Source organism: Antechinus flavipes, chromosome 3 (assembly GCF_016432865.1).
Source record: "Antechinus flavipes isolate AdamAnt ecotype Samford, QLD, Australia chromosome 3, AdamAnt_v2, whole genome shotgun sequence".
Taxonomy (NCBI): Eukaryota; Metazoa; Chordata; class Mammalia; order Dasyuromorphia; family Dasyuridae; genus Antechinus; species Antechinus flavipes.
This window is the reverse complement of record NC_067400.1, coordinates 378,124,950-378,150,569: the sequence shown is the minus strand read 5'-3', so window position 1 is coordinate 378,150,569 and position 25,620 is coordinate 378,124,950. Positions and strand designations below refer to the sequence as shown.

Below are 25,620 nucleotides of genomic sequence, written 5' to 3'. Positions count from 1 at the left end.
TGTTGTTGTTTGCCTGCTTTTTTTTCTTTTTGATCTGATTATTCTTATGCAGCATGATAAATGTGGAAATATATTTAGAAGAATTGCACATGTTTAACCTATACTAGTTTACTTGTTGTCTAGGGGAGTGAGAAAAATTTAGAGCATAAGATTTTGCAAGGGTGAATGTTGAAAACTATCTTTGCATATATTTTGAAAATAAAAATTGTTATTTAAAAATAAAAATCAAGAAGAGATAAGAAAACATATGTCCCTTGATTCTTTTCAGAGAAAGCAGACTATGAAGGTAGAACGTGTATCCAATCAGATTTAGTTGATATGTTTGTGAATTACATTGCATTGTTTGTTTTTTAAAATTTGTTTTAAATGGATTGCTCATTGAATATGGGAAGAATGCATTCAAAAATGAAGGTTTTATATGTGTGTGTGTATATGTATGTGTATAAAAACTAAAACATGGCAATAAATTTTTTTAAGAATTGGATCAGTAAAACTAAGATGAAAAATAGCTGTAGATGATACAGTAGCAGGAAATTTGCCAACATTTTTTAAAACCTCAGTTTCTTTTATCATTTCTCTTTTTTCCCCTCTTCTCCTCAACCCAGTTTCTAAAGCCGAAAGCAGACCCAGACCCAAGGTCAGAAGAAACTGCCAAAGGGGTACATGTCCAGTGTTCTTCCATGCCAGACCAAGTAGTTAAACCCACCTTTGTCCAAACATCAATGTGGACTTGGTTTCAGCTTCATTGAAAATAGAAGGAGAACAGCAAATAACAATGGTGGTTCTGCAGTTTCCTCCCAGAGAATCTTGAAGGATCCGAGTCATTTTACTATCTCGATATGGTACATGAGTTTTCTAGGGAAGGAAGGAAATGGAAAAAGGATTGTTAGTTTGTATGTTTCTTCTGAAAGGAAGAGAATTGTTTTCCAAAAATTTTCTAATTCTATGAAAACTATAAAGATAAGAGGGGAAGTGATAAAACATGATGAGTTTGAAATTCATTTGAAATAATTAGCATAGTATAATGGATAGGACACTGGACTTGGAGTAGAGAGGACCTGGATTCAGTCATTTACTTATGGTCCTAGGCAAGTCAGCTTAACCTTTCCATACCTCACCTGCGTTAGCGTTTGGGGATAGTGTCTCAATGGCCTCCAAGGTCCCTCCTAATTCTTAATCTATGAACTACAACCTTGTCTTTGGTCCCTCCCAAGTTTCACCAGATCATTCTACCATTGTGGTCATAAAAAGTTAATATTCATCATTCACAGATACTAAAATATGATGCAACAATGGCAGAGAGTTCACAGCCAATACCCTCTTTGTTTCCTCCTAACACAGGAAAACAAATTCATCTCCTAGGTGTGTGGCCAATTACCATGAGGCCTTTCTTACATTACTATTTAATAGCATGCAGAAGGATTACTTACTGTTCCCTCTGCCAAGGCAGAGATCACATTGCCCAGAGCAGACAAAGACTTATTGATATTTTTAGCTTCATCAAGAACTGCTCCCTCTGCTCCAGTTTTGCTGACCTACCAGAAAGGAAAAAAAACCAATGAGCCTCATCTGACAACAAAGACTTGAGAGGAGGGAAAGAAAGCAAATTAGCATAAAGGCCAAGAGGCATCCTCATGGAACATGAGTCAAAATAAAAGGAATTCATTTCTTTCCATAGGAAAATAAAGGCCATTTCAAAAGATCATACTTCTTCAGTACAACAAGGGATTTGTTGCAGCTTGTTTTCATTTTCTCCTCAATTAATTTTAAGGTAAATTGCTGAAATGCTTCAAGTTGTAACAGTAGCACTATAACCCTTGATACTCTCTGCATCCAGGATAAGATTGGGCACTGGAGAGATTTGCATCACAGACAATGCACTCCAACAGTTAGGAAGGCAGCAACCTTCAGGTCCAAAGTATCCTGATCAAAAGACTTTTTTTTAACTACCATATGTGGTAAATAAGAAAGTTAAGAAAACTAGGCAATTGATAAGGACAAAAATTCCAGCTCCAAAGACAATCTTAGAGTGTTCAAAGTTTTTCCTCCCTTTCTCTATTTCTTTCCAATGAAAATAACAACTAAGTAGGAAAAAAAAAATCCTGGGGAGGAAAAAAAAAAGCCTTGAAGGAGAAAGGAATTTCAAGTTCAGCAAAATTACATTGTGTGTTTTTCTTTTCTTCTCTTAGTATGTAAGTTTAGAGAGGAAGGTCCAGTTCTCTTTGTTGAATATATGTATTGCCACATAATGATTACCAGACTATTTCTATTTCTGAAGCACACCTTAAGTATGCTGCATTTTAGTGGGTATTTTAGAAAAGATAAACCTGGAGTTCAAATAAGATGGCTTATTATTTCAGAAAATTGTGACCAGATGGAATCTAAATGACAAATCATCAACTCCTCAACTATGCTGATAATTTAAAAACCTGATCAGAAAGAATTTCTTTTTTCTATGAGAAGGATGGGAAATGTGGGTGATAAAAAGAAAAGATAAAAAGATAGAAATAAAATTATATTTTAAAAAATAGTGGGTTACTAGGAAAGATCTTTAAAAATGAAGTCATTAAATCTTGGAAAGAGGTAAATGAACTGATACAGAGTGAAGTGAGCAAAAATAGGAGAACATTGTATATAATGACAGCAATATTGTACAATGAGCAATTGAATGACTTAACTATACTTAGTCATAAAATGATCAAAAGAATGATGATGAAAAATCAACATCCAAATAAAAAACTGATGGTGTCTGAATACAGACTGGAGCATAATATATTTCACTTTCTCTCTCTCTCTTTTTGGGGGTTTCAGTTATCTTTTACAAAATGACTAATATAGAAATGCTTTACATGTTTGCATATGTATAACTTCTATCAGATTTGCTTGTCCATATCAGAGAGAAGGGAGGAAAGAATTAAAAATTTTTACTGTTTTTACATGTAATTAGGGAAAGTAAAAAATTTTTAAAAAATAAAAATGAGGTCATTGTTTCATTATAATCTTGCATAAAGATAGAAGGAACTCAGAAAATTATCTTCCTAATAATATCATGTCGCATTTATACAGTTTTTCCCAAAGTTCTTTCAAATATATTCTCTCATTAGATTCTCACATGTGCATGGTCACTTTTAGAGGCAAAGGGGGAAAAAACAGATGTGAAGTTCAAGAGTGAGGCATTTATTTCAAATGCATCATAAATGTTTATTATTAGCAGTAATCATTATCAGCACCATGCAAAGGAGCAGCATCTCTCATCAGAACTGTTAATGTGAGGAAGAAGCCATCTGTATGGCTCCTCAATTAGACTGTCAGAAAATAGCTATGCTTAAAGTGCAAGTGGGGACAATGAAAGGTAGGAAAACAGGATTCCTATATGATATCCCCAAAGCACACTGGCCCAAGTCAATGGGATAATACCATAGGAAGATGTGCTGAGTATCCATGTCCTTCTCCTTGGCTAATCATTATAGCAAAACAAAGTAATACTGATTATTCCATTATTTCTACATCCATCTAATTCAATCAAACAAATCCCTGCCTGGTTATTTTTTCTTCATTATCAATAAGGAAAAGTTCAGTCTTTTCTTGCTAATTTTTGTATAAACACAGCCTTGCAATACTCAACTGGCAAGCAAACTTAAATGTTTCAAAGTATTAAGTTTTTAAAAGCAAAATGCAAATGTACCTCTTCTCGATTATTTGTGGACATGAAAGGCTATGAGTATGGAATATAGCATATAGTGTCACATATGATCAATGCTAGCTAGTTTTGTCCAGCTGTTTTCTTTTTCTGTTTGTTCTTCATGAAGAATGGCAGCTCACTTGGTAGGATTAGGGGATGTATTAAGAACATCATCTTAAAATGGAAGACAGCAATAATGTTTTTGGTATTATTTTTAAAGCAAAATGCACACATGGATTGTTCTGGTAGTCAACTTTCTAGGGGATGCTTCATTTGTTTATGTTTTCTTCAGACTTTTCCCCTCATTCCTATTACTTCCTTCTCCAGGTTTATTTCAGGATGAGGTATTTCTAATGTTCTCATTAGATACTATTAAGCTTAAATCAGTATAGGTTATAGCATTAAATACTTTTTTCTGTAAAGAAAATGACTCGGAAAATAAAGATTAAATTGAGTTACTTCTTGGATTTACTTCAGTGACTGAGGAAACTTTTTAAACTGAGGAATTAGTGTGACACACAATTTAAACCATTTTGTACTTGGAAGCAAATAAAATATTGAAAATAGAAATAACCAATTACCTTTTCACTCCCGGCTAAGTCAACCAGATAAAGCTTTCCACTGAGTTTTTTTTCAGTCTCTACATTTTCTTGTTTAATATTGATCAGGAAGATGCTGTGACTCCTAGAGCTGTGCTCATTCATGTCTAAAAAGAAAAAAAAAACATTTCATAGTACTACAAAAAGCACAAAGATAATAATGTGTCCATTTGCTAGTTTAATACACAAAGGATGTCATCTTCATGGATGAGTGAGGTGGCACTGGATCTATGATTTAATAGATGTAGAGATTTCCTGAGTAGAGAACTCCCTTGCTCTTCAGCTTCTAGTCTCAAAATTGTCCAAGGTACTGAGAGTTTAACTGACTTGTCTGGCTGCACACAACAATATTGTACAATGAGCAGTTTTATGTCAGAGTTTATGTCAGAGGCAGATTTAGATTTGAACTCAGGTTTTCCTCATAAGCTAGCTCTATGCAACGTTGCCTCTCTCAGCCACAAATCATAGTGGAAGTTTTTCATTATATCAGTCCGCAATTGTCTCTCTACTACTCCCATCAATAAACTCCATTGACTCATTAGCTCAAGGATCAAATATAAAATCTCCTGTTTAAATACTCATATCTTTTAAAGCCCTTTCTAACCTCATCCTTTTCTCTTTCCCCTTCAAATATGCTTCAGTCTAGTAACACTAACCTCCTTTCCTGATTCTTTACACTAGATATTCCTACCCTCCCAATTCCAGAGCAATTATACTGACCTGGAACTTCCTCCCTCATCAGCTCTACCTGCTATCTTCCTTAGCAAACATCCTTTAGCAAGTTTCTGCAAAATTCTTACCTTCTGCAAGAAGCCTTTCCCAGCTCTCCTTCAACTTAATGCTTTCCCTCTGTGAATTATCATCAATTTATCCTATTATGTTTTGTTTGTATATATTTGTTTACATAGTCTCCTTCATTACACTGTGAGGTCCTTAAGAACAGGACTGGTTTTGGCTTTGTATTGCCAGAGTTTAGAGAAAATGTCTGGCACATAGCAGGTGCTTCATCGAGGCAACTTGACTCTGGACAGTTTCAAGATCTATGTTCTAAGGCAGAGCAAAATAAATCTAATCTCTCTTACACTTGATAATCTTTCAAATATTTGGAGATGTCTACAATGCTTCATTATCTTTTCTCTCTAGATTTTTAATCTTTTTCTTTGCTCAGTCCTTATATGGAACATTCTCTAGTATTTCTACTATTCTGGTTGCCTTCTACTAAACACTCTCTCACTTATTATATATATGACATTTCTTAAAATATTGTGCCCAAAACTGAGAGATGATCTTGTGGTTATAACTCCTAAACAGTGGGTCAGAAATCACCTTCAGCCCAGGGAATTACTTTCTGGCTGTCAGACTTCGAAGCAGTTAATTTAATAGTAGTTCACTATTACCATGGTCCTTCTTCTCCACAATTATTCCTGACTTTTGGTACCAATATTTTGGACAATGATACAATGCTTATATCCTCAATTCATACTCAAGGGTGAATGGAGCCACATAAGACAAGCTAGATGAGAAAACTGAAGCTAAATCATAGTTGAATCATTGGATGTTTTTCCAAAATGCTTTTCTAACTGTGGTGACAAGTTGGCTCTGCTGGAGAGAATGCAGAGTCAGAAGGCCTGGGTGTGAGTCCTAAGCCTGTTATTAACTCCAAGCCATTTAACAAGGAATGGCACTGACCTATCTCATTGGGTTGTCATAGAAACCAATGAAATAATGCATGCAAAGGACTTTTTAAAGTGTCAAACACATTGTAAATGTGAGCTGTCATCATTTGGATCCATTTGAATATGAAAACAAATTTGTCAGGTAGGGAGGAATTTTTACACCCATTGTCTACACATGAGGAAATCTGAGGGACATTTTAAAATAGAATCTTCACTACTTACTTGTCACAGCAACATGGCGATTTGCCTTTCCTTCATCAATGACATCCATTACTTCTTCAGGGCTTGAGACAAATCGTTCTGTGCAACCCTGGAAGAAAGTTGATCTGAGTTTGACAAATTTGTATCTAAAATATTCAAATACTTGCCCATATCATATTCTTGAGGGACTGGTAATTCATAAAGGCAACAATATGGTTCACACAACTTCCTCTCCCTGCCCAATGTCAACTTTCTACATTGAGAGAAATCTGAGCAAACCTTCAGCAAAGAATAAGCCACCATAGCAACATCTATCTTTAAAAGATTTTTGGCCATAACTAACTCAAAGGCAGAGGTTCAGGAAATCAAAAGAAGGAAATTAAAGAAATAGGGCGAATAAAAGCAGCAGGGTTGTTTTTTTTTGTTTGTTTGTTTTTATCCATCATATTGAAACTTTTTAACCATCAACTCAGCTTTAATTAGACAAACTGAAATTATGGGATATATTCATTGTTATTACTGTAATACCAAAATTCTTCTGTGTGTAATAGCAACTCCTACATTTCAGTCTAAGGACCAAAAAAAAAGGTGATCCTTTCAATATTCTCCTAAATGTCATTATTGAACTTCTGACCAAATTTATAGCTTTTAAGTATATATATATATAGCCCAATGCTAAAAGAAAGATAAAATTTAGGAAATTAATATTTTAAAAATATTAATTATAAAGAACATAATTTAAAATCCATATACATTTTTAAGATGTTTAGGGAATTTAAAATACTATGTAAACAGTTTTAGCAGTGACTGGAAAAATAGACTTCATTACCAATTCGATGTGTGACTTTAAAAAAGTCACAGTCTTTCTGGATCTCAGTTTCCTTATCTATATAATGAGTGCTATGCACTAAATAGGATCTGATGTCCCTTTTAGATCTAGATCTATGATGTCTTCCTCATACCTTTACATATGGGACTCTGTTTTTATCTTCATGTACAGCCAGGTTTGTCTTGGATACTACCAGGAGGAGAAGGACAGCATGCAATGCAAAGAAGAAAAGAAGAATTAAAGAACCATCATTTGGGGCTGGGAAGAAGTGGAGAATTGGAAGCAAGTATAGCAGAACACTAAACAAACCCAGTATCTTTTTAACATCATATTTTTGATGGGATAAAATTAACAAAATTTACATAAAGAATAACAAGCCAGAGTAGCTTGCCTTGATGAACATATGTAAAGTTTGTTCCTTAATAAAATCAAAGACCTCTGGATTTGGTGTCTCAAAGATTCTTTCAGACATCACTTAGAGTAACTTGAGCCCAAAAGAAACAAAGTAATCTTAAAAACAAACAAAACTCACAGAATCTAATTTCCTAAATTAGGTATTTGATTACACATTTGAATTATTCCACTTTACATCTCCAGATTGTTTCACCTTCCCTCTTCTCTAGTTACATGTAAAGGATATTCATTCAGTTTACTCACCATCAAGTAAATCTCTTATTTTGTCCAAGTAGATCTCAAAATAGGAAACCTATTTCAAAACAAATGGAGTTTGATATGGAAATAAAACTTCACATCTCAAAAGTATTGTTAGTTTATTAAAGACTGGTATCTAAAGAATGGTTGGGGTACTAAGAGAACAGTCTTAACCAGATTGATTTAGTCCTCTTTTTTCTAAACTTGTCCATTTTCTCCATTGATTTCTTACTTGATTGTATTTTTTATTGTCTTCAGCATCACAACTTCCCTAAATGTTTGCATTTCATATTGTTATTCTGTTAGCAAAATGCTTGCTAATAAAACAAAACCTTGCATATTTGAGGACATATTTCTGGGCATAGACATACACATAATATAAAACATTCTTACAAATAGTTTTCAAAAATCAGTAGAACCTGCCAAAATTTACTTGGGGAAATGACATAGCTTGATCCCATATTACATTATTATTCAACCTTGGAACTCTTGGGTAAAAATATTTTGAGTAGATTTTCATAACATTGCTCTTTTTTGGTTCTTTTCTGACTAGTCTGACCATTCTTCTTCAATCTTATTTACTGAGCCTTAATCTGTGTCACACTCACTAACTGTGCATACCTCTTTATAAGGTCTGTCATGGGTTCTTTTGTTTTTTCCTCTCTATATTCTATTTCTTGGACTCTTATGACCAGCTCCTGTTAGTTCAAGTGTCATGTCAACTAAAGATTATCAGATCTATACATTCAATCTTGGTCTCTCTATTTAGCTCCAAACCTGAATTACCAACTGCCTATTAAAAATTTCCACCTGGATGTCCCACAGACAGCTGAAACTCAACACATCTAAAATGCAACCCTTTATTCTTGTCGTCCAAATACATTCCTAAAGTACTAATACTGTTCCGTCACTCAAATTCAAAAGTTCTATATAATTCTCAACTCCTCATGCTCATTCAACATATATATCCAATAAATTCCCAAATCTTATTATTTTTATCTTCACACCTCTTCATTCTCTGCCCTTCATTCAGTCAGCATTCACCCCATCTCAGGTCTTCAGTATCACTAACTTGAACTATTGTAATAGTCTTCCACTTATCTCTCTGTCTCAAGAATCTCCCCACTTAGTCTACCTAGTCTCTGAATCACTGTATACTTTCCTAAAATATAAGTTTGCCTATGTTATTCCCCTGCTCAACAAATTCCAGGGGCTCCTTTTTGCCTTTGGGTCAAATATAAACTAATTTGTTAGCAATTAAAGCTCTCCACAATGTGGTCTCTTCCTCCCTTCCAAGTCTTCTTTAGCTTTCCTCTCTAAAGTTGATTTTCATTATTCTATATGTATTGTTTATATCCTTATTGATATTTAAGTTGTCTACTATTCTAGAATATAATTTTCTTGAGGGAAGAACTGTTTGTTTTCTTTTGTTTTTCTGAAATATCAGGGCTTAACACAATATCTGGGACACAGTAAGTGTTTAATAAATGCTTGCTTACTTAATTTTCCAATGTTCTTTACCCCAGATCACCAGTCTAGAGAGTAATAGTGGTTCTAAAAGAATAGTCATTGAACGTGTATGTGAAGTAATCAATGTTAAATTTGGGGAAGGAGTTGAATTGAGAGAGACTTGGCATAGGTTGTGGTGCCTTAGACTTGGAAGATCCAGGTAGGGTTAGAAGGCAATATATCATTCTGAGGTACCATTTCATACCTCTCAGATTGGGTAAGATGACAGGAAAACATAATGATGAATGTTGGAAGAGACATGGGAGAACTGGGACACTAATGCATTATTGGTGGAGTTGTGGAATGATCCAACTATTCCGGAGAGCATTTGGAATTATGCCCGAAGAGCTATAAACTGTGCATACTTTTTGATCTACTAGTGACTCTACTGGGTCTTTATCCCAGAGAGATCATAAAAGAGGAAAAAGGACTCACATATGCAAAAATATTTGTAGTGGGAAGGAACTGGAAATTGAAGGGATGCCCCTCAGCTGAGGAATAGCTGAAGAAGTTATGGTATATGATTGATATAGAATATTATTATTCTATAAGAAACTATTAGCAGGCTGATTTCAGGAAAAAATGGACTTACATTAAATGATATTGAGTGAAAAAAACAGAACAAGAGAATATTGTATACTGTAAAAAAAAATTATATGAAAATCAATTATGATAAACTTGGCTCTTTTCAACAACCAGGTCCTTTCACACAGACTGTGAAGGAAAGAGCCATCCTCTTCCAGAGAGAGAACTTTGGAGACTGAATGTGGATCAAAGCATAGTATTTTTACATTTTTTTTGTTTTTTTCCCTCATGTTTTTGTTTTTTTGTTGTTTTTTTTTTTTGATCTGATGTTAATACGGAAATATGTGTTGGATTGCTTGCTGTATAGGGGAGGGAAAAGAGAGGGGGATAAAGAGAAAATTTTGGAACACAAGGTTTTGTGAAGATAAATGTTAAAAACTATCTTTTTCATGTGTTTGGAAAAATAAAATGCTATTTTTAAAAAAGAAGGTGATATATTATACTGGAAAGAATATGTGACTAGGTGTCAGAAGACATGGATTGACATCCTAGCTCTACAATAATTATCTGTGTAACCTTGGGCTCATCACTGGACTATATAAAGATTCTGTATATGTCAAATATGAAAGCTAGATTAGAAGATCTTAATGCATCTCCCTCTCCCAGCTTTATAATTCTATAGTTTTTTGACCTATAATCTCTCTCTTTTACAAGACACTCATTTCCTTTTTCTTTTTCCTCCTCTCTTTCACTCACAGTTAGTCAAAGATTCCCATGAAAAAGGAATAATGAGGAGAGGTTAAATATGTTATTTTTAATTCAGACTTTATGCCAATTCCATTAAGCTTTTTTTTTTTTTTTGGTGTCTTTGATATTCTGGGTATACTGGCTTATTTTCATAGTTAACACAGAAAATGTATCCTAAATTAAGATCAAACTAGAGATAACTAAACACTTCGTTGATTGGGATTCTGTTTAGATTTCTAAATTTATGTGTTAGTTTTAATTAACTTCTCCTAGTTCCATTAAAGTCCTTTAGTTTGTCCACAAATTATAATGAGTTGGAACTTTCATAAGTATGTTTGAATTTCATGTCTTCCATTTTACCTCAAGAGTCCAAGTTCAGTCAGTGTTTTCACAGACCAATGGATAGAAAGTAAGGTATGAGAGTCAGTAAATGATTATCCTTTACAATGCATTAAGAGGATTGTTATTCATTGATGGAAGTGTTTTTTACCTGTGGATACTATTTGTAGTAATTAGCTGTAACATATACAAAACCACATCAAGAAAGCTCAACTCTCATTTTAAGAGTATTTATAACGCATTAATCAAACTTCAATTTCTGCTTTAAGAAATTAGTAACATGTAGTCCTTTAATATCTACATGGCTCTGAATAAAGCTCCAATAGCTAATTTATCCATTCTCAGTGATCTATAATTCTAGTCAGTTTTAAAACTAATGAATACAACTTTTGTCAAGGAGAAAAGAAATCTTAAATCTAAAACTTCAGCTTATGGTGTTTAAAACAAATTCTCTTCTTGTCACAGTTGTTTTATCTTAATAAAATTCATAAGGGCAGTAATTGGTTCAACATTTCACTCTAAAATTAATAAGTAAGGATGGTGTCATCATGCAGATACCCCTAGTTTGAAACAAAGTTACAGGCTTCCATATTTCCTGTTGCCATCAAGAACCCCAGAAAGGCATGAATTAAATACTTATCAGGGTTCTGATCAAAGAGAGGTATAGAGGAAAGATACTCTAGATATAAACTACAATCAAGCAGTTAACTACCTCTGTGTTTTAAGGAAACATGGGGAAAAGTGAGCAGAATAAAAACAAGTATGATTCTAAAAAGAGATCTTTACTTCAATTTGATCTCACACTAACATAGTAGTTAAGATAAAAAAGTGGCAACCTCAAATACACATTTCAGGCACACACTAATATAGGGTGAAAAATCAAATTAAGGAGGCTATTCAAATGACTAGCGAAAACCCAGAAAATGTCTTAAGAACTGATTTTGTTTTCAATTAGTAAATTACACATTTTGACCCTAAATACACAAATGTCTATTTCTTTCTCTACTTTGTAAATGGAGATAAAACTAAAGATTTGCCCCAATAATAATTTTTAATGACTTTGGTCTAGTCACTTGACATAACTTATAGTTATGTTTCTTGCACTGAAAATATAAAGGCAGATTCATAATCTTTACTCACTATATCAGTCTTAGAACTCAGCTAAGGATCAAAATCCTGGCACAGTTTTCCTTCTCAGAACCCAATTAAGAGTATTTCCATCTGCACTTACCTTGATATGAAACTCCAGATTTTCATCCATAGAGTAAATGTGATCAAAGATATCATGTGCAATTCTTGGGATGATTCCCATAAGTTGATGGTCATGGAGCTTCCCCTAAAGATATGAAAGCAAAATGGAATCATTAAGTTTAGAAAGCCCTAGAGTAATGTATAAGGGAAAGAGGGGAGCAGGGATGGGAAGAGACAGACACAGACAGAGAAAGAAAGACAGACAGACAGACACACACTGAGAAAGACAGAGATAGAGTTCACAGAGAGAGACAGACATGTGTGAGCAAGCATGAGTGGCTTTCTTCATACATATCTTCCCTGCATTGTAGCACTTAAGAGAGGACTGGTTGTATAGTTTGTTGTATCTCTTTGAACTTAAATATGTACAATAAGTGATTTTGAATAATTCAATGAATTACTAGTATTTTCCACCAAGAATGTGCATGTTTTGTGAATTTCTAAAACACAAAGATAAGCTGCTGAGAAACTCAGTTTTGAAATTTTTTATTTTAAAAAACATAAGATTCATTAAAGACATACCTCCTTTATATAAATATGAGTCTTGAAAAGGCAGCAGGAAAGAATTATTTTAAGGATATCAGAAATTGACATGATTTGTGTGCCTCTGGAATAAATATCTTATTTCAAGGGTACACAAATCATTTTAATGCCTTCAGAACCAATAATCCCTTGACATGTTTATGTATGCCAATATTCTGAATTGTCTGAAATAAATATTATAGTTTCAAAGATTTTCTAATCCTATAAAAAAATCACTTGATGTGAGTTATGTCTCCCCTCCCACAGAATGAAGAACTTTGCTAGGAGAGATTCTGTTATTTTTTGGCTACTTTTTCTCCCCATCCCCCAACACAGGGGGACCAATGATCCAAACCAGAGTCAGGGTAGAGTACATGGTCTTCCAAACAGGAACACAGGTGTATCTCCACAAATGGACCCTGCTATAACAAGAATAAGAAAACTGCCATATCCTCTCTGGCTAAACAATCCTTGAAATCCTTTGTTCCCCGATTTAGTAAATAGAGGATTATTTTCTCTGGGTAATCCCAGTGCCTAGGATTTTCATTCTCCTCCTTTCCTCTCCTTCACTTCCTTGAATTCCTTTAAGTCCTCCCTTTCCAGCTTCCCAGTTTATCATGCAAAAATCTTGTTTGTGCATAGTTGTTTGCATGTTGTTTCCCCTTTAAACTATAAGCTCCTTGAGACCAAGAAATTCTCTTTTATTTGTTTGTTTGCCTTTCTTTGTATCTACAGCACTTAACATAGTACCTTTCACTTAGTATGAGCTTAATTAATGCTTAATGGTGACTTGATAAAGGGTCTATTTTGCTTCCTTGATTGGCATCCCTTTGCCCCACAGTAATTCACTGTAGGCCGTGGCACAGTTCTTTTTGCAATATTCAAGACCCAGAAAGCATCCACCAAACTAATACAAGCATCAATTCAATGACTGATGCCCTCTCTCTCATGTTTCTTTGTATTTAACTACTTTGAATTTTATTCTACATATACTTATATTTGTCCTTGCAATCTCATTAGAATGTAAGCTCCTTCCCAGTAGGCACTATTTCTTTATATTTGTATTCCCAGTGCAAAGCAGTGTCTGGCATATAGTAGGCACTTAATAAATCCTTGGTGTCTAATCAAATGATCAATACTATTAACCCATTTCCTCAGCAAGCATTTGCTGGCTTGAGTTGATTTGGATAATAATTTAAAGTTTAGGAAACACAAAAATACTTTCAGGAGACAATGAGAAAAAGGCTTATCCTAGATCACAGAAAAAATTAACCAATTGATTCAAACCAACAAAAATTAGTGCATGACATCTTAGCATCTGATTTCTCCCAAAAGACGAAGAGATCTGATAATGAATATTTTCCCACATTTCCTCAAAGTGACATGAGAGTCTAGTGACCGCTAAAGAAAAGTAAACCCAATACCTATTCTCATTATCACTAAATAAGACTTTCTTTTTTCCAACTTGAGTCCCATCCCACAGTCTCTCATGGAAGAAGAGGAGATAGGGCAGCCAGTCAACCCATCCAAAAATCAATGTACCCCATTAAAAGCATTTGACAAGTTGAGATTCCCTGCTTGATAGTGTAATAAGGAAAAAGGGAGTAGCAAGAGTGGATATATTTGGAGATTTGCTCATTGTAATATTCTCTAGAGAGCACTTCCTATGTCCCTGCAATGACATGTTGAAGGTAAAGGACATCATAACAAAGTTTCGCAGTCTAGAACAGTCAATGCAGAAAACTCCTTGAAAAAGTAAGATCTACAATTCTGATGAACATGACTCTTTCCAACAATGAGATGATTGATGTCAGTCCCAATGATCTTGTGACAAAGAAAGCCATCTACACCCAGAGAAAAGACTATGGGAACTGAATGTGGATCACAACATAACATTCTCACTCTTTTTGTTGTAGTTCACTTGCATTTTATTTTCTTACTCATTTACTTTCCTTTTTGATCTGACTTTTCTTGTGCAGCAAGAGAATTGTATAAATGCATTTATACATATTGATTTAACATATTTCAACATGTATAACATATATTGGATTGCTTGCCATCTAGGGGAGGGGATGGGGGAAGGAGGGGAAAATCTGAAACACAAGGCTATGCAAGGATCAATGTTGAAAAGTTATCTATGAACATGTTTTGAAAATAAAAAAGCTTTAAAAATAAAATAAAATAATTTAAAAGTTAGATCTAGCCTAGAGGTAATGGTGTAGAAATATACTCTGAAAAAGAAGGGCACCAATTATTTTTCCCTTGGGCAGAAGCACCCGAGACTGACTACTTCCCCTCCATGAGCACAAGCTACAAAGACCTGAATGTCCTGTTAGGCATACACTAATATTATCATGGTTTTAATGTTTATTCTGAAAATCTTTCTTAAATGCCCTACCTTAAGGAGCTAATCTTTCTAATTTTATATAGGCTTATACATTTCCCCCTTCGATGGAGGTAATAGAATTATCATGGAATGTTAGACCAAAAGAGGGTAGGAATTAAAACTGAATATTGCCTTGATTCACATGTGACAATTCTGATAATTCTTAGGGAATTAATATCCCTTCTTAAAGAAAAATAAGTATTTCTAATTCTGAATATAAGTGATTTTTAAAAAATCCTACTCACAAAATGGCATAAACCCTGCAGATATTTTGAATTAATTACATTCTAAGTTAGTGGATTACTCTACTATTTCACCATCTGTGTGGGCTGAGCCTGTAGCTTCCCAGGAGGCAGAGAATACTTAATTAGAGAATACCACCAGTGATTAACCCCTAAGAAAAGGGGTAGGTATTAGACCATACCCAGAAAGGGAATTGAAAAGGAACAGTAGCACATCATTGCATGAAAACCCTTTGAGGTATAGAATAAGCAGCCTATTTTTCATAAACCACATTTGAAATAAATGTTGTTCTAATTCAAACCTTAAACCAACAGGAGAAGTCATGTGATGAAAAGAGCAACCTGAAGTCCAGATTTTTAAACTCAAAAGGTAGAATAGAAGCCAATTCCTCCTTTTCATTCTTGACATAGCAAATAACACCGCTTTAGGCACCCTTTAGTTATGTTCTGTGGAATGCAAAGGAATTCTATTCTCAAAGACTTTCTGGACCAATGGCAGAATCTGAATTTAAGCTTACCTACAGTAAGTTATTCCATCTTTTTTTTTAAATGAGTAAAAGAGCAAATATTCAATTTAGACAACAAAAGATGTAGGTTTAAACTCCACAGCTTGATAACAGTTCAAGTAACAACTTTACCAACTTCAGTTTTTCCAACTGTGCAATGGAATATAGTTAAGACTTGTACTACATGTAAGTATATCTGTGCAATCTACTATCTACTATAGTAACAGTTATACTTAATGCTACTTATTTAAAGAAGCTGCTGTAAAAATGAAATCCTAAAATGTAAATAAAGCCCCATGAAATCACTAAAGTAAGGATAGCATCTCTTCTAAAAAAAAAAAAAAGATTAAAATCCTTCCATACCTTAGTAGATTGTTTCATAAATTGCTATGAACAAAAAATTCATCATGTGGTAGTCAACCTTTTTCCATGAGATGACATTCAAACTCATCTGGGTTGGTCTTCTGGCACTAAACAAATAATCTTCTATTCTCTTGGATTAGATATTCTCTAGGGTTCCTTTCAACTCTAATGATCCATGTGTAGCCCATGATGAAATCTTCTCAGATTAGTGGAACTATCAGAACTTATATTCTACTGGCACAGCTTTCAAGAATTCAGATTCATCTCCATACCACAAGGAAGTACTATGGTAGGACTTTAGTGGAAGGAGATAATAGCTAACATACTTAAAAGGTTTGCAAAAATGCTTTCCATACATTATTTTATTTGTTCTTCATAATTCATAACAGTAAGGTATCTTCTTACATTCCAAATTCTTAGTGAAATATTTATGCACTACTCAACATTTAAGGATTGTGAAATCTCCAGCTCCCAAGCTCAACCACTTTTGAAGCAGCCTGGCCCAGTTCGGCAACATTCTCAGGAGATTATATAATAAATGAAAAAACCTGAACATGAAAGATGAATCTGACACTACTCTTTGTGAACTGAGTTCCCTCAAACTTGGTTAGTATTGGAGTTTAAAACACAGGACTGAAAACTATGCAATAACATTTCTCCCGATTCCCACCTCAACCAAGTAGTAAGAAATTGCTGAAATTTAGAATTCATATGGGGAAACACTGACCCTCAGAGAATCACACACATAAGTCACAGAACTGGAAGTGAAACCTCAAAATGCCACACAATGGTATGCTATCTCTCTACAGCTGTGCTATGCCATTTTCAGATCATTTTTAAAGCTAATCTCATTATGCACATGGAAAAAACTAAGATTTGAAGAAATTTAATGACTTGCTCATGGTTAGGTGCTAAGTAATAAAATTGACTTATCCACAGTTTCTGACACTGAAATCTAATATTCATTCCTTTATGCCAGTTTTTTTTTTAATAGGGTAACTGATTACAGCCATATTGTAAAATCAGATTATAACTTTGGTCCAGAAAGCCAAAGCCTGAGCTTATTTAAAACATAGAGAAGAAATGTGCACTCTGGATTCACTTAAAAGTTTCAATTCCATTTCTTTATCTAAAATACATGAAATATTCTCTCTCACTCCCACCTCCCACATCAGTGTTATGAAGCTTACCTCCATGGTATGGGTTTTTCCTGAAGAAGTTTGTCCATATGCAAAAATAGTCCCATTGTAACCTTCCAGTACATCTGCAGGAAAGGAAAACAAATGCCCAATCAGGTTATTTCTTGTTAACTTTTATGTCATATTTGTAACCCTCAAACTTTCTAAGATAACAAAATATTTTAAAACTAAGTCAGAAATATTTGCCTTTTCCTTCTCTACTGAAGACCAAATGAGAGGGGAAATGAGTTCATGTTAGAGCAAGATAAACTTAAGAATGCGGAGTTCATAAGAATGGACTGGAAAGTATTTTCTACAGAGAATTCTAAGATCAAAAGACTTGAAAGCCAAGTTATACTCTAAAAGACCTTTGGAGGCCCTTTCTATAAATAAGTATAAATGTATGTATATGTAAAGTCATGATGTATTTATTATATATGATAAAATTATGTATATTAATACAACAAAGTTCTCTCTATACATAGACACATGCACACAGACACATACACACATACATATTCTTATTAGATCAGCCCAAATAAATTCACAGGTGACTTGAATTTTTGGAGTACCAGGAAGAATAGGATTTCTTTACTGGAATTTGATCTGTTTAAAATATTGACTCCCAGTAAGATCCTTAGAGAAGTCTCCTAAGAAAGTCCATACAAGAGCTTCCAAAGAATGGAATTTTTTGGAGGGAGAGCTAACAAGAGGTTTCAGTCTATAAAACAAGAAGCATGGTGACCACTGGCTGAGAAACCAAAAGCTGCTTCAACTTACATTTGAAAACTTCCAGTTTCCTCCGTGATAGTACTAGCAAGCTAGACAGCCACATTAGCATCAGGAATTTTTTTTTTTAATTAACAATGAGTGCACTCACTCTGCAAACCCACACATATTGCAGGCCCTCTTCTACTTCACACAGGGAAAAAGAAAGGCACATGGAAGGAGAATGTTTTTTCTGAAAGAACTGAGCTTATCTGCAGGAAATGTTTCAAAGCAGCAGAGGTGATTAAAATATATTAGTAGTCATTTTCTCCAGTTATTCTCAAATGCACACAAATATCTCAGAAAGTAAAAGGAAACATAATTAGTCTCCATAATGCTAGCTAACCTTGCCCATGGGAAGGAAGTCTTAATTTGCCAAAGGTAGGAGGCAGGGATAGAGGTGTACACTCTATGGTGAAAGAAATCAATCAGGCAGGCAATCAGCTTAATCCATTTAGTTGACCAAATAGCTTTGAAGCTTCTGAGAGCTTGATATTATTTCATGATGCTGATTCAGATTCACTTTTTTGAAAAAGTCATCTTATTGATTCCAGGTTGAGCTGAGACAGGGAAGAAAATGAGAGTTTTCGATTGGAATGGCAGTAGGAGAGGTAAGAGGAAGATGAGAGAAATCGTGTATAGAAGGAGGAAAAGGGAGAATGTAGAGGGAAGCAAGGAAAGAAAGAGAAAAAAATGCTTGCTAGTTACAGGTAATAAATATATCTAACAACCATGTGATTTAGGAACAAGAGAAATGTAAAAAACCTAACTGCCCATAAGAGCTTGCACAGATTATAACATTTTCATACTTATCAATCCTTGTGAAAGTTCATCTGATAATGGTGAACATCAATAGATTATAAAAAACAAAGTATTCAGGACATGGGCCCTATCTCCAATGTTCCTTAAAATTTAAATTTATTTATGACTAATTTTTTTTCCAGGAACTTTAATTCAATTAACCAATTAACAAGCATCGGCCTATCTACAGTGTACCATAAACTAAACTGGATTGATGTGTATTTGGTTATTTTAAAATGCTCTAGAAAATTGCAAACAAAAATATAGATTTAGAACTCAAAGGGATGTTTAGAAGTCATGTCATCCAAACTTTTCGTTTTGTTTGCAAGGATAGAGAGTCAATGAATGATCTCATTCCACTTAACTGTGATCTCTTAATCAGGTGAGAATATATATACACTGAACAATCAAAGGTGTGAACAAGACTGGGCAATCTTCATTAAATCAATCAAAGACATTTCAAGGGGATCAACAGGAAGTCTGGTTTAATTCTAGAGACAATTGTATGTTGTGTGTAAAACTGTCAAGAGGATTCAAGCACCTGGAAGTACTGTGGTGAAAACATTGTACCAAATCCCTGAAAAGGAACTGCTTGGTGGCGAATTAGAGAGAATCTTGACCTTTTTTTTCCCCCAACCTTCTCACTAGAGGACAACCTTTTAAATTAAAGGGTTGGAAGATTTTTGGGCTTCCTATAAATGCCTCAGGATTCTAGAATCTCTTGAAGAACTGATTGTATTGTAAACCAAATAAAAGATATTGAGGAATGGTATCTTTTAAGACTCTACAAAAAAATCAAGGGAAAAAAAAAACTATACTATTTCTAAGGGGAACCTCATGAATACTTCATAATAAGGGGAAAAAAAGGATTCCTAGCAATCAATAAAAATTATCATTTGTGCTCTCTTATGCTCACATTTCCATGGATTATGAATGTATTGCTGGAAGAGCATGTCTAAGCTTTCTGGGGGGATGCTTTGTATTGGTTATTTTTGTCACACTATCTTAGTAAATATGCTTTTCTAAAAAACTAAATCTGTCAGACTATAAACAACTGATGACTATGGGGGAAGCACAATTGTAGGGATTTAAGAGATATAGTCCTATAAAACCATCACTACCCTCCACTCTTTTTTTTTTTTGAGGCAATTGGGGTTAAGTGACTTACTAGTGTCACACAAATAGAAAGTGTTAAGTGTCTGAGGTCACATTTGAACTAAGGTCCTCCTAACCCCAGGGCCACTATTCTATCCTCTGTATCATCTAGCTGCCCCTACCTTCTACTCTTCCAGGATTCTTTAGAAACTTGTGGGGAAAGTAGTAGCAACTTGAGTTCTAGACATCCTTCTGATTGGTTAATGCCAGCAAGAATGAACCTCGAGTATATACAAAAGATGGATCAAATTAATGTCCTCCTAACCCTAAACCCAGGGTCTTTTCTATACTGTACTTTAAGTCCCATTTCATTATTTTCCGGAAACAAAGATTGATTTTAGAGAACACTGATATATTCAGTGCCATAAAGTTTCACTATTAAGTATGAGACAGTTTGGTTACTGAACTGGTTTCTGAATTAAAGCTATATAATCTATAAAAGTAAGCTTTTCTACCAAAGGTGAAATAGGAGCTCTTCACCTTGAACTGCTCCTAAGTAGAAAGTAGAAAGAAATCATAAAACATACCCATTAGCATGATGGAAGGAGTCAGCATGGTCCTTCCTTCCCAAGCCACTTCCAGGAAGTGCTCTGCCATATCACTGATCGCAACTATTATGTGACTATCATTCATTTAATCAATCAACATGCATTTGTATTCACTGATCTCAAGGTTACCCATCTTCTTTCCTCCCTCAATAACTTCAACACCTAGATTACAGTTTTCCTATCTACCCCATTCCTCAAACTTGGTGATGAAGATTTCAATATTCAAAATGATCAAACCTTGAACTGGATTCCCAGTTCTCCTCAGTTCTCATGATCTCTATCACCACTTTATCTCTGACTGCTACATATAATAAAAGCATTCAAATCACAAATCTCATTATCACTAGAAACCGCCCTGTTTCCTTGACCCAGAATGTTCCTATCTGATCATAATCTGTCCTACTTCTTCTTGAGGTACTAATTCTACAATAAAAGAGTCTACCTTTGGAATTAAAGGACCTGGGTTTAAATGTTGCTTCTGCAGCATTTCTTCCTTGTGATCTTGGGCAAATCATATAACCTCTCTAATTCCAAGTTTCTTCAACTATATGGAGTGAAAGTAAATGATCTCTAAGCTTCACTTGTAGTTTTAAATCTATGAACCTCGTGACCAAATCTTTTCCTCAACTCTGCTAGTACATTTTATAATTCTTTGTATTTTACTTTATACGTTTAATAACACTGTTCAAAGGGGATTCATAAGCTTTCCCATTTTGCCAAAGCAGTTCATGACACAGAAAAAAACCTTCATGCCAGAGAAAGTTACAAAATTTGGCTTACTGGGTTTCCTGGGTTCATATTATCAAACATCAACTATGTCTTTCCTGTTTGTATAGAGATGTCTTTTTATTCATCTCTTATTGACTCTATACCATATTCTCCAATGACTTGTCCCAAATCCTGTATCCCCTTCATCACCCCTTATCTATCACAGCAAAGAACCTTACTTGTATGTAACTTTACCAAAAAAAAAAAAAAATGGCATTCATTTATTGTGAATGCCCTTCTCCACACTTAAAGTGTTCTATTTTCACTCATCTCTTCTCTTTATTACAGTCTCAGAGGTTGAGGTAATCTTCCAAGACAAATTTATTATATTTCTGTCCTAGAACCCACTCTTCTCTGCTTGAACTTTGTCCCATCCACATAACCTCTCCCCTTTCTTTTACCTTTTCTCAAATTTTTAATAAATTTCTCTTTACTGGTTCTTTCCTTGTGAATTAAAACCTCCTCAAGTTTCCCCTATCCTCAAAACAAAACAAAAACCTTTGACCATTTATGCTACTGATTTATGTCTTTTCCCTTCTTTCCAGAAGACACCTTCTGCATTTCTTATCATTAATTCCTCACCACCCACTCCTCAGCTCTTGCAATCTAACTTTCACCCTAGGATTTTTATTGATTCTGTTCTCTTTCCATGCCACACTTAGTTACCAAATCTAAAGGCCTTTTTTCTCATGCAATATTCTTCTTGATCTTTGGGCAACATTTGACACTGCTGATCATTCCATTCTTCTTGATACTCTCTCATCTTCTTTAACATAGGTTTTTTTTTTTTTTCCTGTTTCTGTTCTTATCTTTCTGACTGCTCCTTCTCCTTTATTAGTTCATTCCCCTCATGCCACCTTGTAAATGTGACTGTCCCCAAATTTCTGCCCTACACCTCATCTTAGCTCTCTTGGAGATTGAATTCATCTGCATGATTTCAGTGATTAGCTTTATAAAGAACCACAATCTCTCTAGTCCTCAGTTTCCTCACTGAGGAAGTGAAGATAATGATACTTCTTAAACTTGTATCAGAGAATAGACAAAAGAGTCAAATAAGATAACGCATGCAGAGTGTTCTGCAAACCTTAATATGCTGTATAAATGCTGGCTGTTAAAATTATTATCAATTCCATTCTTATATATAAATGAAGCTCAATTAGAAAAAGTCATAAGATCTACTGTAATTTTTATATATAATGTTCTATAACTGTTCCATAAATAAAATAATATCTTTTTATAATTAAATCAAGTATTGACATGTATTCTCACTTTTAAAGACTCACCAAAAGTATCATTCATGCCCAATTCTTAAGGATCTGTATATAAAATATTTTTTAATCCCATTCAGTTGGTCAAAATAAAATCACAAGTTCAACTAGTAAGGTAGCAAAGAAGACCTTAAAACATGGTGGTAAATTTAGCATCCTAATCTAATGGAATGAAAACTTGGTTTAGAATAAAAAACAACTACTAAGTTTAAAATAAGAAAAATTAAGTAAGAAACTTGCTCAACCTCCCAGGATTTTGGATTTTTTTATCTATAAAATTCTGTCCCTGAGGCACCTCCCTCTCTTTTACTAGAAAGGATGGAGAATAGATATCAGGAGAGCCCCTTCCAGATCATGCATTTAAGGAGGATTCCCAAGGTAGGCATCTCATAGTTTCCCACTGGAAGCAGGACTTCATCTTCCTCTTCCCCTCTCCTCTGCTTTTCAGCTTCTTTTTATGTATTGTAAGCAACTTGAGGGCAGGGATTCTTTTGTCTTCCTTCCTATCCTTAATATTTAATTTAACGCCTAGAACATAGTAAATGCTTAATAAGTGTTTATTGATTAATTATAAAATGCCCGAAATTAAACTATTAATGTCCTTTTTCAAGCTCTAAATCCTATGACTTTAAAAAACTAAAACATGTAGTTTAAATAACATTTTTTTTAAAAAGTCTTTTCATGAAGAAAATCAATGCAGCTACAATAAGAAAAGAATAAGCCAACCAGAGGAAAATGTTTGCAAGAACTATCTCTGTTGAATAGCTGATAACTGAGATATGTTAAGAGTATATTTTTAACACCTAAGTGTTAATTGGCATTGTTCCCCCCCCCCCCCCGTGGATCTTTTTTATTATTTTTTTTAATTTTTATTTAATAATTACTTTATATTGACACTCGTTTCTGTTCCGATTTTTTTTTCCCTCCCTCCCTCCGCCCCCTCCCCTAGATGGCAAGCAGTCCTTTATATGTTGGATATGTTGCAGTATATCCTAGATACAATATATGTTTGCAGAACCGAACAGTTCTCTTATTGCATAGGGAGAATTGGATTCAGAAGGAATAAATAACCCGGGAAGAAAAACAAAAATGCAGATAGTTCACATTCGTTTCCCAGTGTTCTTTCTTTGGGTGTAGCTGCTTCTGTCCGTCACTTAGCAATTGAAACTCAGATCTCTTTGTCAAAGAAATCCACTTCCATCAAAATATGTCCTCATACAACATCGTTGTCAAAGTGTATAATGATCTCCTGGTTCTGCTCATTTCACTTAGCATCAGTTCATGTAAGTCTCGCCAGTCCTCTCTGTATTCATCCTGCTGGTCATTTCTTACAGAACAATAATATTCCATAACATTCATATACCACAATTTACCCAGCCATTCTCCAATTGATGGGCATCCATTCATTTTCCAGTTTCTAGCCACTACAAACAGGCTGCTACAAACATTTTGGCACATACAGGTCCCTTTCCCTTCTTTAGTATTTCTTTGGGATATAAGCCCAATAGAAACACTGCTGGATCAAAGGGTATGCACAATTTGATAATTTTTTGGGCATAATTCTAGATTGCTCTCCAGAATGGTTGGATTCGTTCACAACTCCACCAACAGTGCATTAGTGTCCCAGTTTTCCCGCATCCCCTCCAACATTCATCATTATTTTTTCCTGTCATCTTAGCCAGTTAATTGGCATTGTTAAGAATTGGCATAACTAATGTCATGTTCTTCCATCATGAATTGTAATTACTCCATAATTACCACAAAAGATTTAACTGTTACAAAGAAGGACACACACACACACACACACACACACACACACACATTCATATATATAAACTTCTCTTTATCTTGTCTTACAAGTGATATATGGCTCCCCTTGATTAGTGTGAATATTCCTTCTCTACCTTGCATAACTAGGGATGCTAATTTATTTTTTGCTCTGTAACAAGTAGCTATTTTTTTCACATTTGTCTCACATGATGTATGAATATTATGAATTGAATTGTAAGATACACACATATCCATCAACTACTGGTAAAGTATGTCTCACTCTTTGCAGTAGCAAAAACAAACTGCTAATGTGGGTGGGTGCTCAATGATTATGCAAACCATGGTATGTAAATGTAATGGAATAATAGTATTATAGTATAAGAAAAGATAGATATGAGGAATTCTGTAAAACTTTGAAAGATTTGAATGAATGAATTAATGTTATATGAAAAAGCAGAACCAGGTAAATAATATGCACAGTGATTATAATGTAAATTAAAATAACACTAGAAAGCAGTTAAACTCAATTGCAATAACCAATCTCAGTCAAGGGAAGAGATCATGAAACACATTTTCTTCCTAAGTAAGAGAAGGCTAAAAAAGTTGCCTACAATATCAAATAAATTTATTTTATCAGTTGATTTTGCATGATACGTTTTGCTCCATAGGAAGGTTCATAGGAAGAATGAAATATAGTAGGAACTTAAGGGGAATAGATCTGAAGATATAGATACAAGATAGAAGACTGTGCCTACAATTTCATTGGTATGGGTAATTACTCATAAGGAAACTTTCAGTTCAATAACTTCTCAAGCTCTTAAAATCATAGAAGTCATGTAGAACACTAACAGATTAAGTGACTTGCCAGTACTTTACAGAATTGAGACTTGAACTTGGGTTCTCCTGGCTCTGAGGTGAATTCCTTATCAACCTAAGCACAATATCTATTTAAAACCTAACAGAGGTGAATGATTAATAAAAAGTTACAATCTAAAATTTAAAAATTGAGATTTAAAAATCTACACACTAAATACAATTAGACTGGGAACATGAAAGAAATTTAGCAGTTTAGAAAAAGGAAATATCTACATTTATTTATAAAAAGTGTCCCAAAAGTTTTTGCGCAATTTTAACCTTTAATAGTTTTAATACTGTAGAAAAATATAAATGTATTCATTAAAAACCCAAAGGTTTTATTGAGAGAGGGGTAATCCATTGGTCCCAAAAGAAAAGTATTCTTTACCTAAAATATAAGACAAGAGAGGTCAAGACCTTGTTTCTTATGTTCTGTTTCCAAGCCTTACTCCTTATGGGGGTAGTGTTATACTGTCTAAGA

General features: G+C 34.3%; 1 protein-coding gene across 1 annotated transcript in view; it reads right to left on the bottom strand.

Moving 5' to 3' along the window:
• Positions 1-25,620, bottom strand: part of KIF5C (kinesin family member 5C) — a 203,457-nt gene that overhangs the window by 96,597 nt on the left and 81,240 nt on the right. The window contains exons 3-10 of the mRNA XM_051985841.1: positions 17,219-17,292; positions 11,990-12,094; positions 7,645-7,693; positions 7,121-7,176; positions 6,180-6,267; positions 4,264-4,388; positions 1,431-1,535; positions 707-855 (exon numbers count right to left, since the gene is read on the bottom strand). Coding sequence (XP_051841801.1) covers positions 707-855; positions 1,431-1,535; positions 4,264-4,388; positions 6,180-6,267; positions 7,121-7,176; positions 7,645-7,693; positions 11,990-12,094; positions 17,219-17,292 — 751 coding nt within the window. The remainder of the gene's footprint in view (positions 1-706; positions 856-1,430; positions 1,536-4,263; positions 4,389-6,179; positions 6,268-7,120; positions 7,177-7,644; positions 7,694-11,989; positions 12,095-17,218; positions 17,293-25,620) is intronic.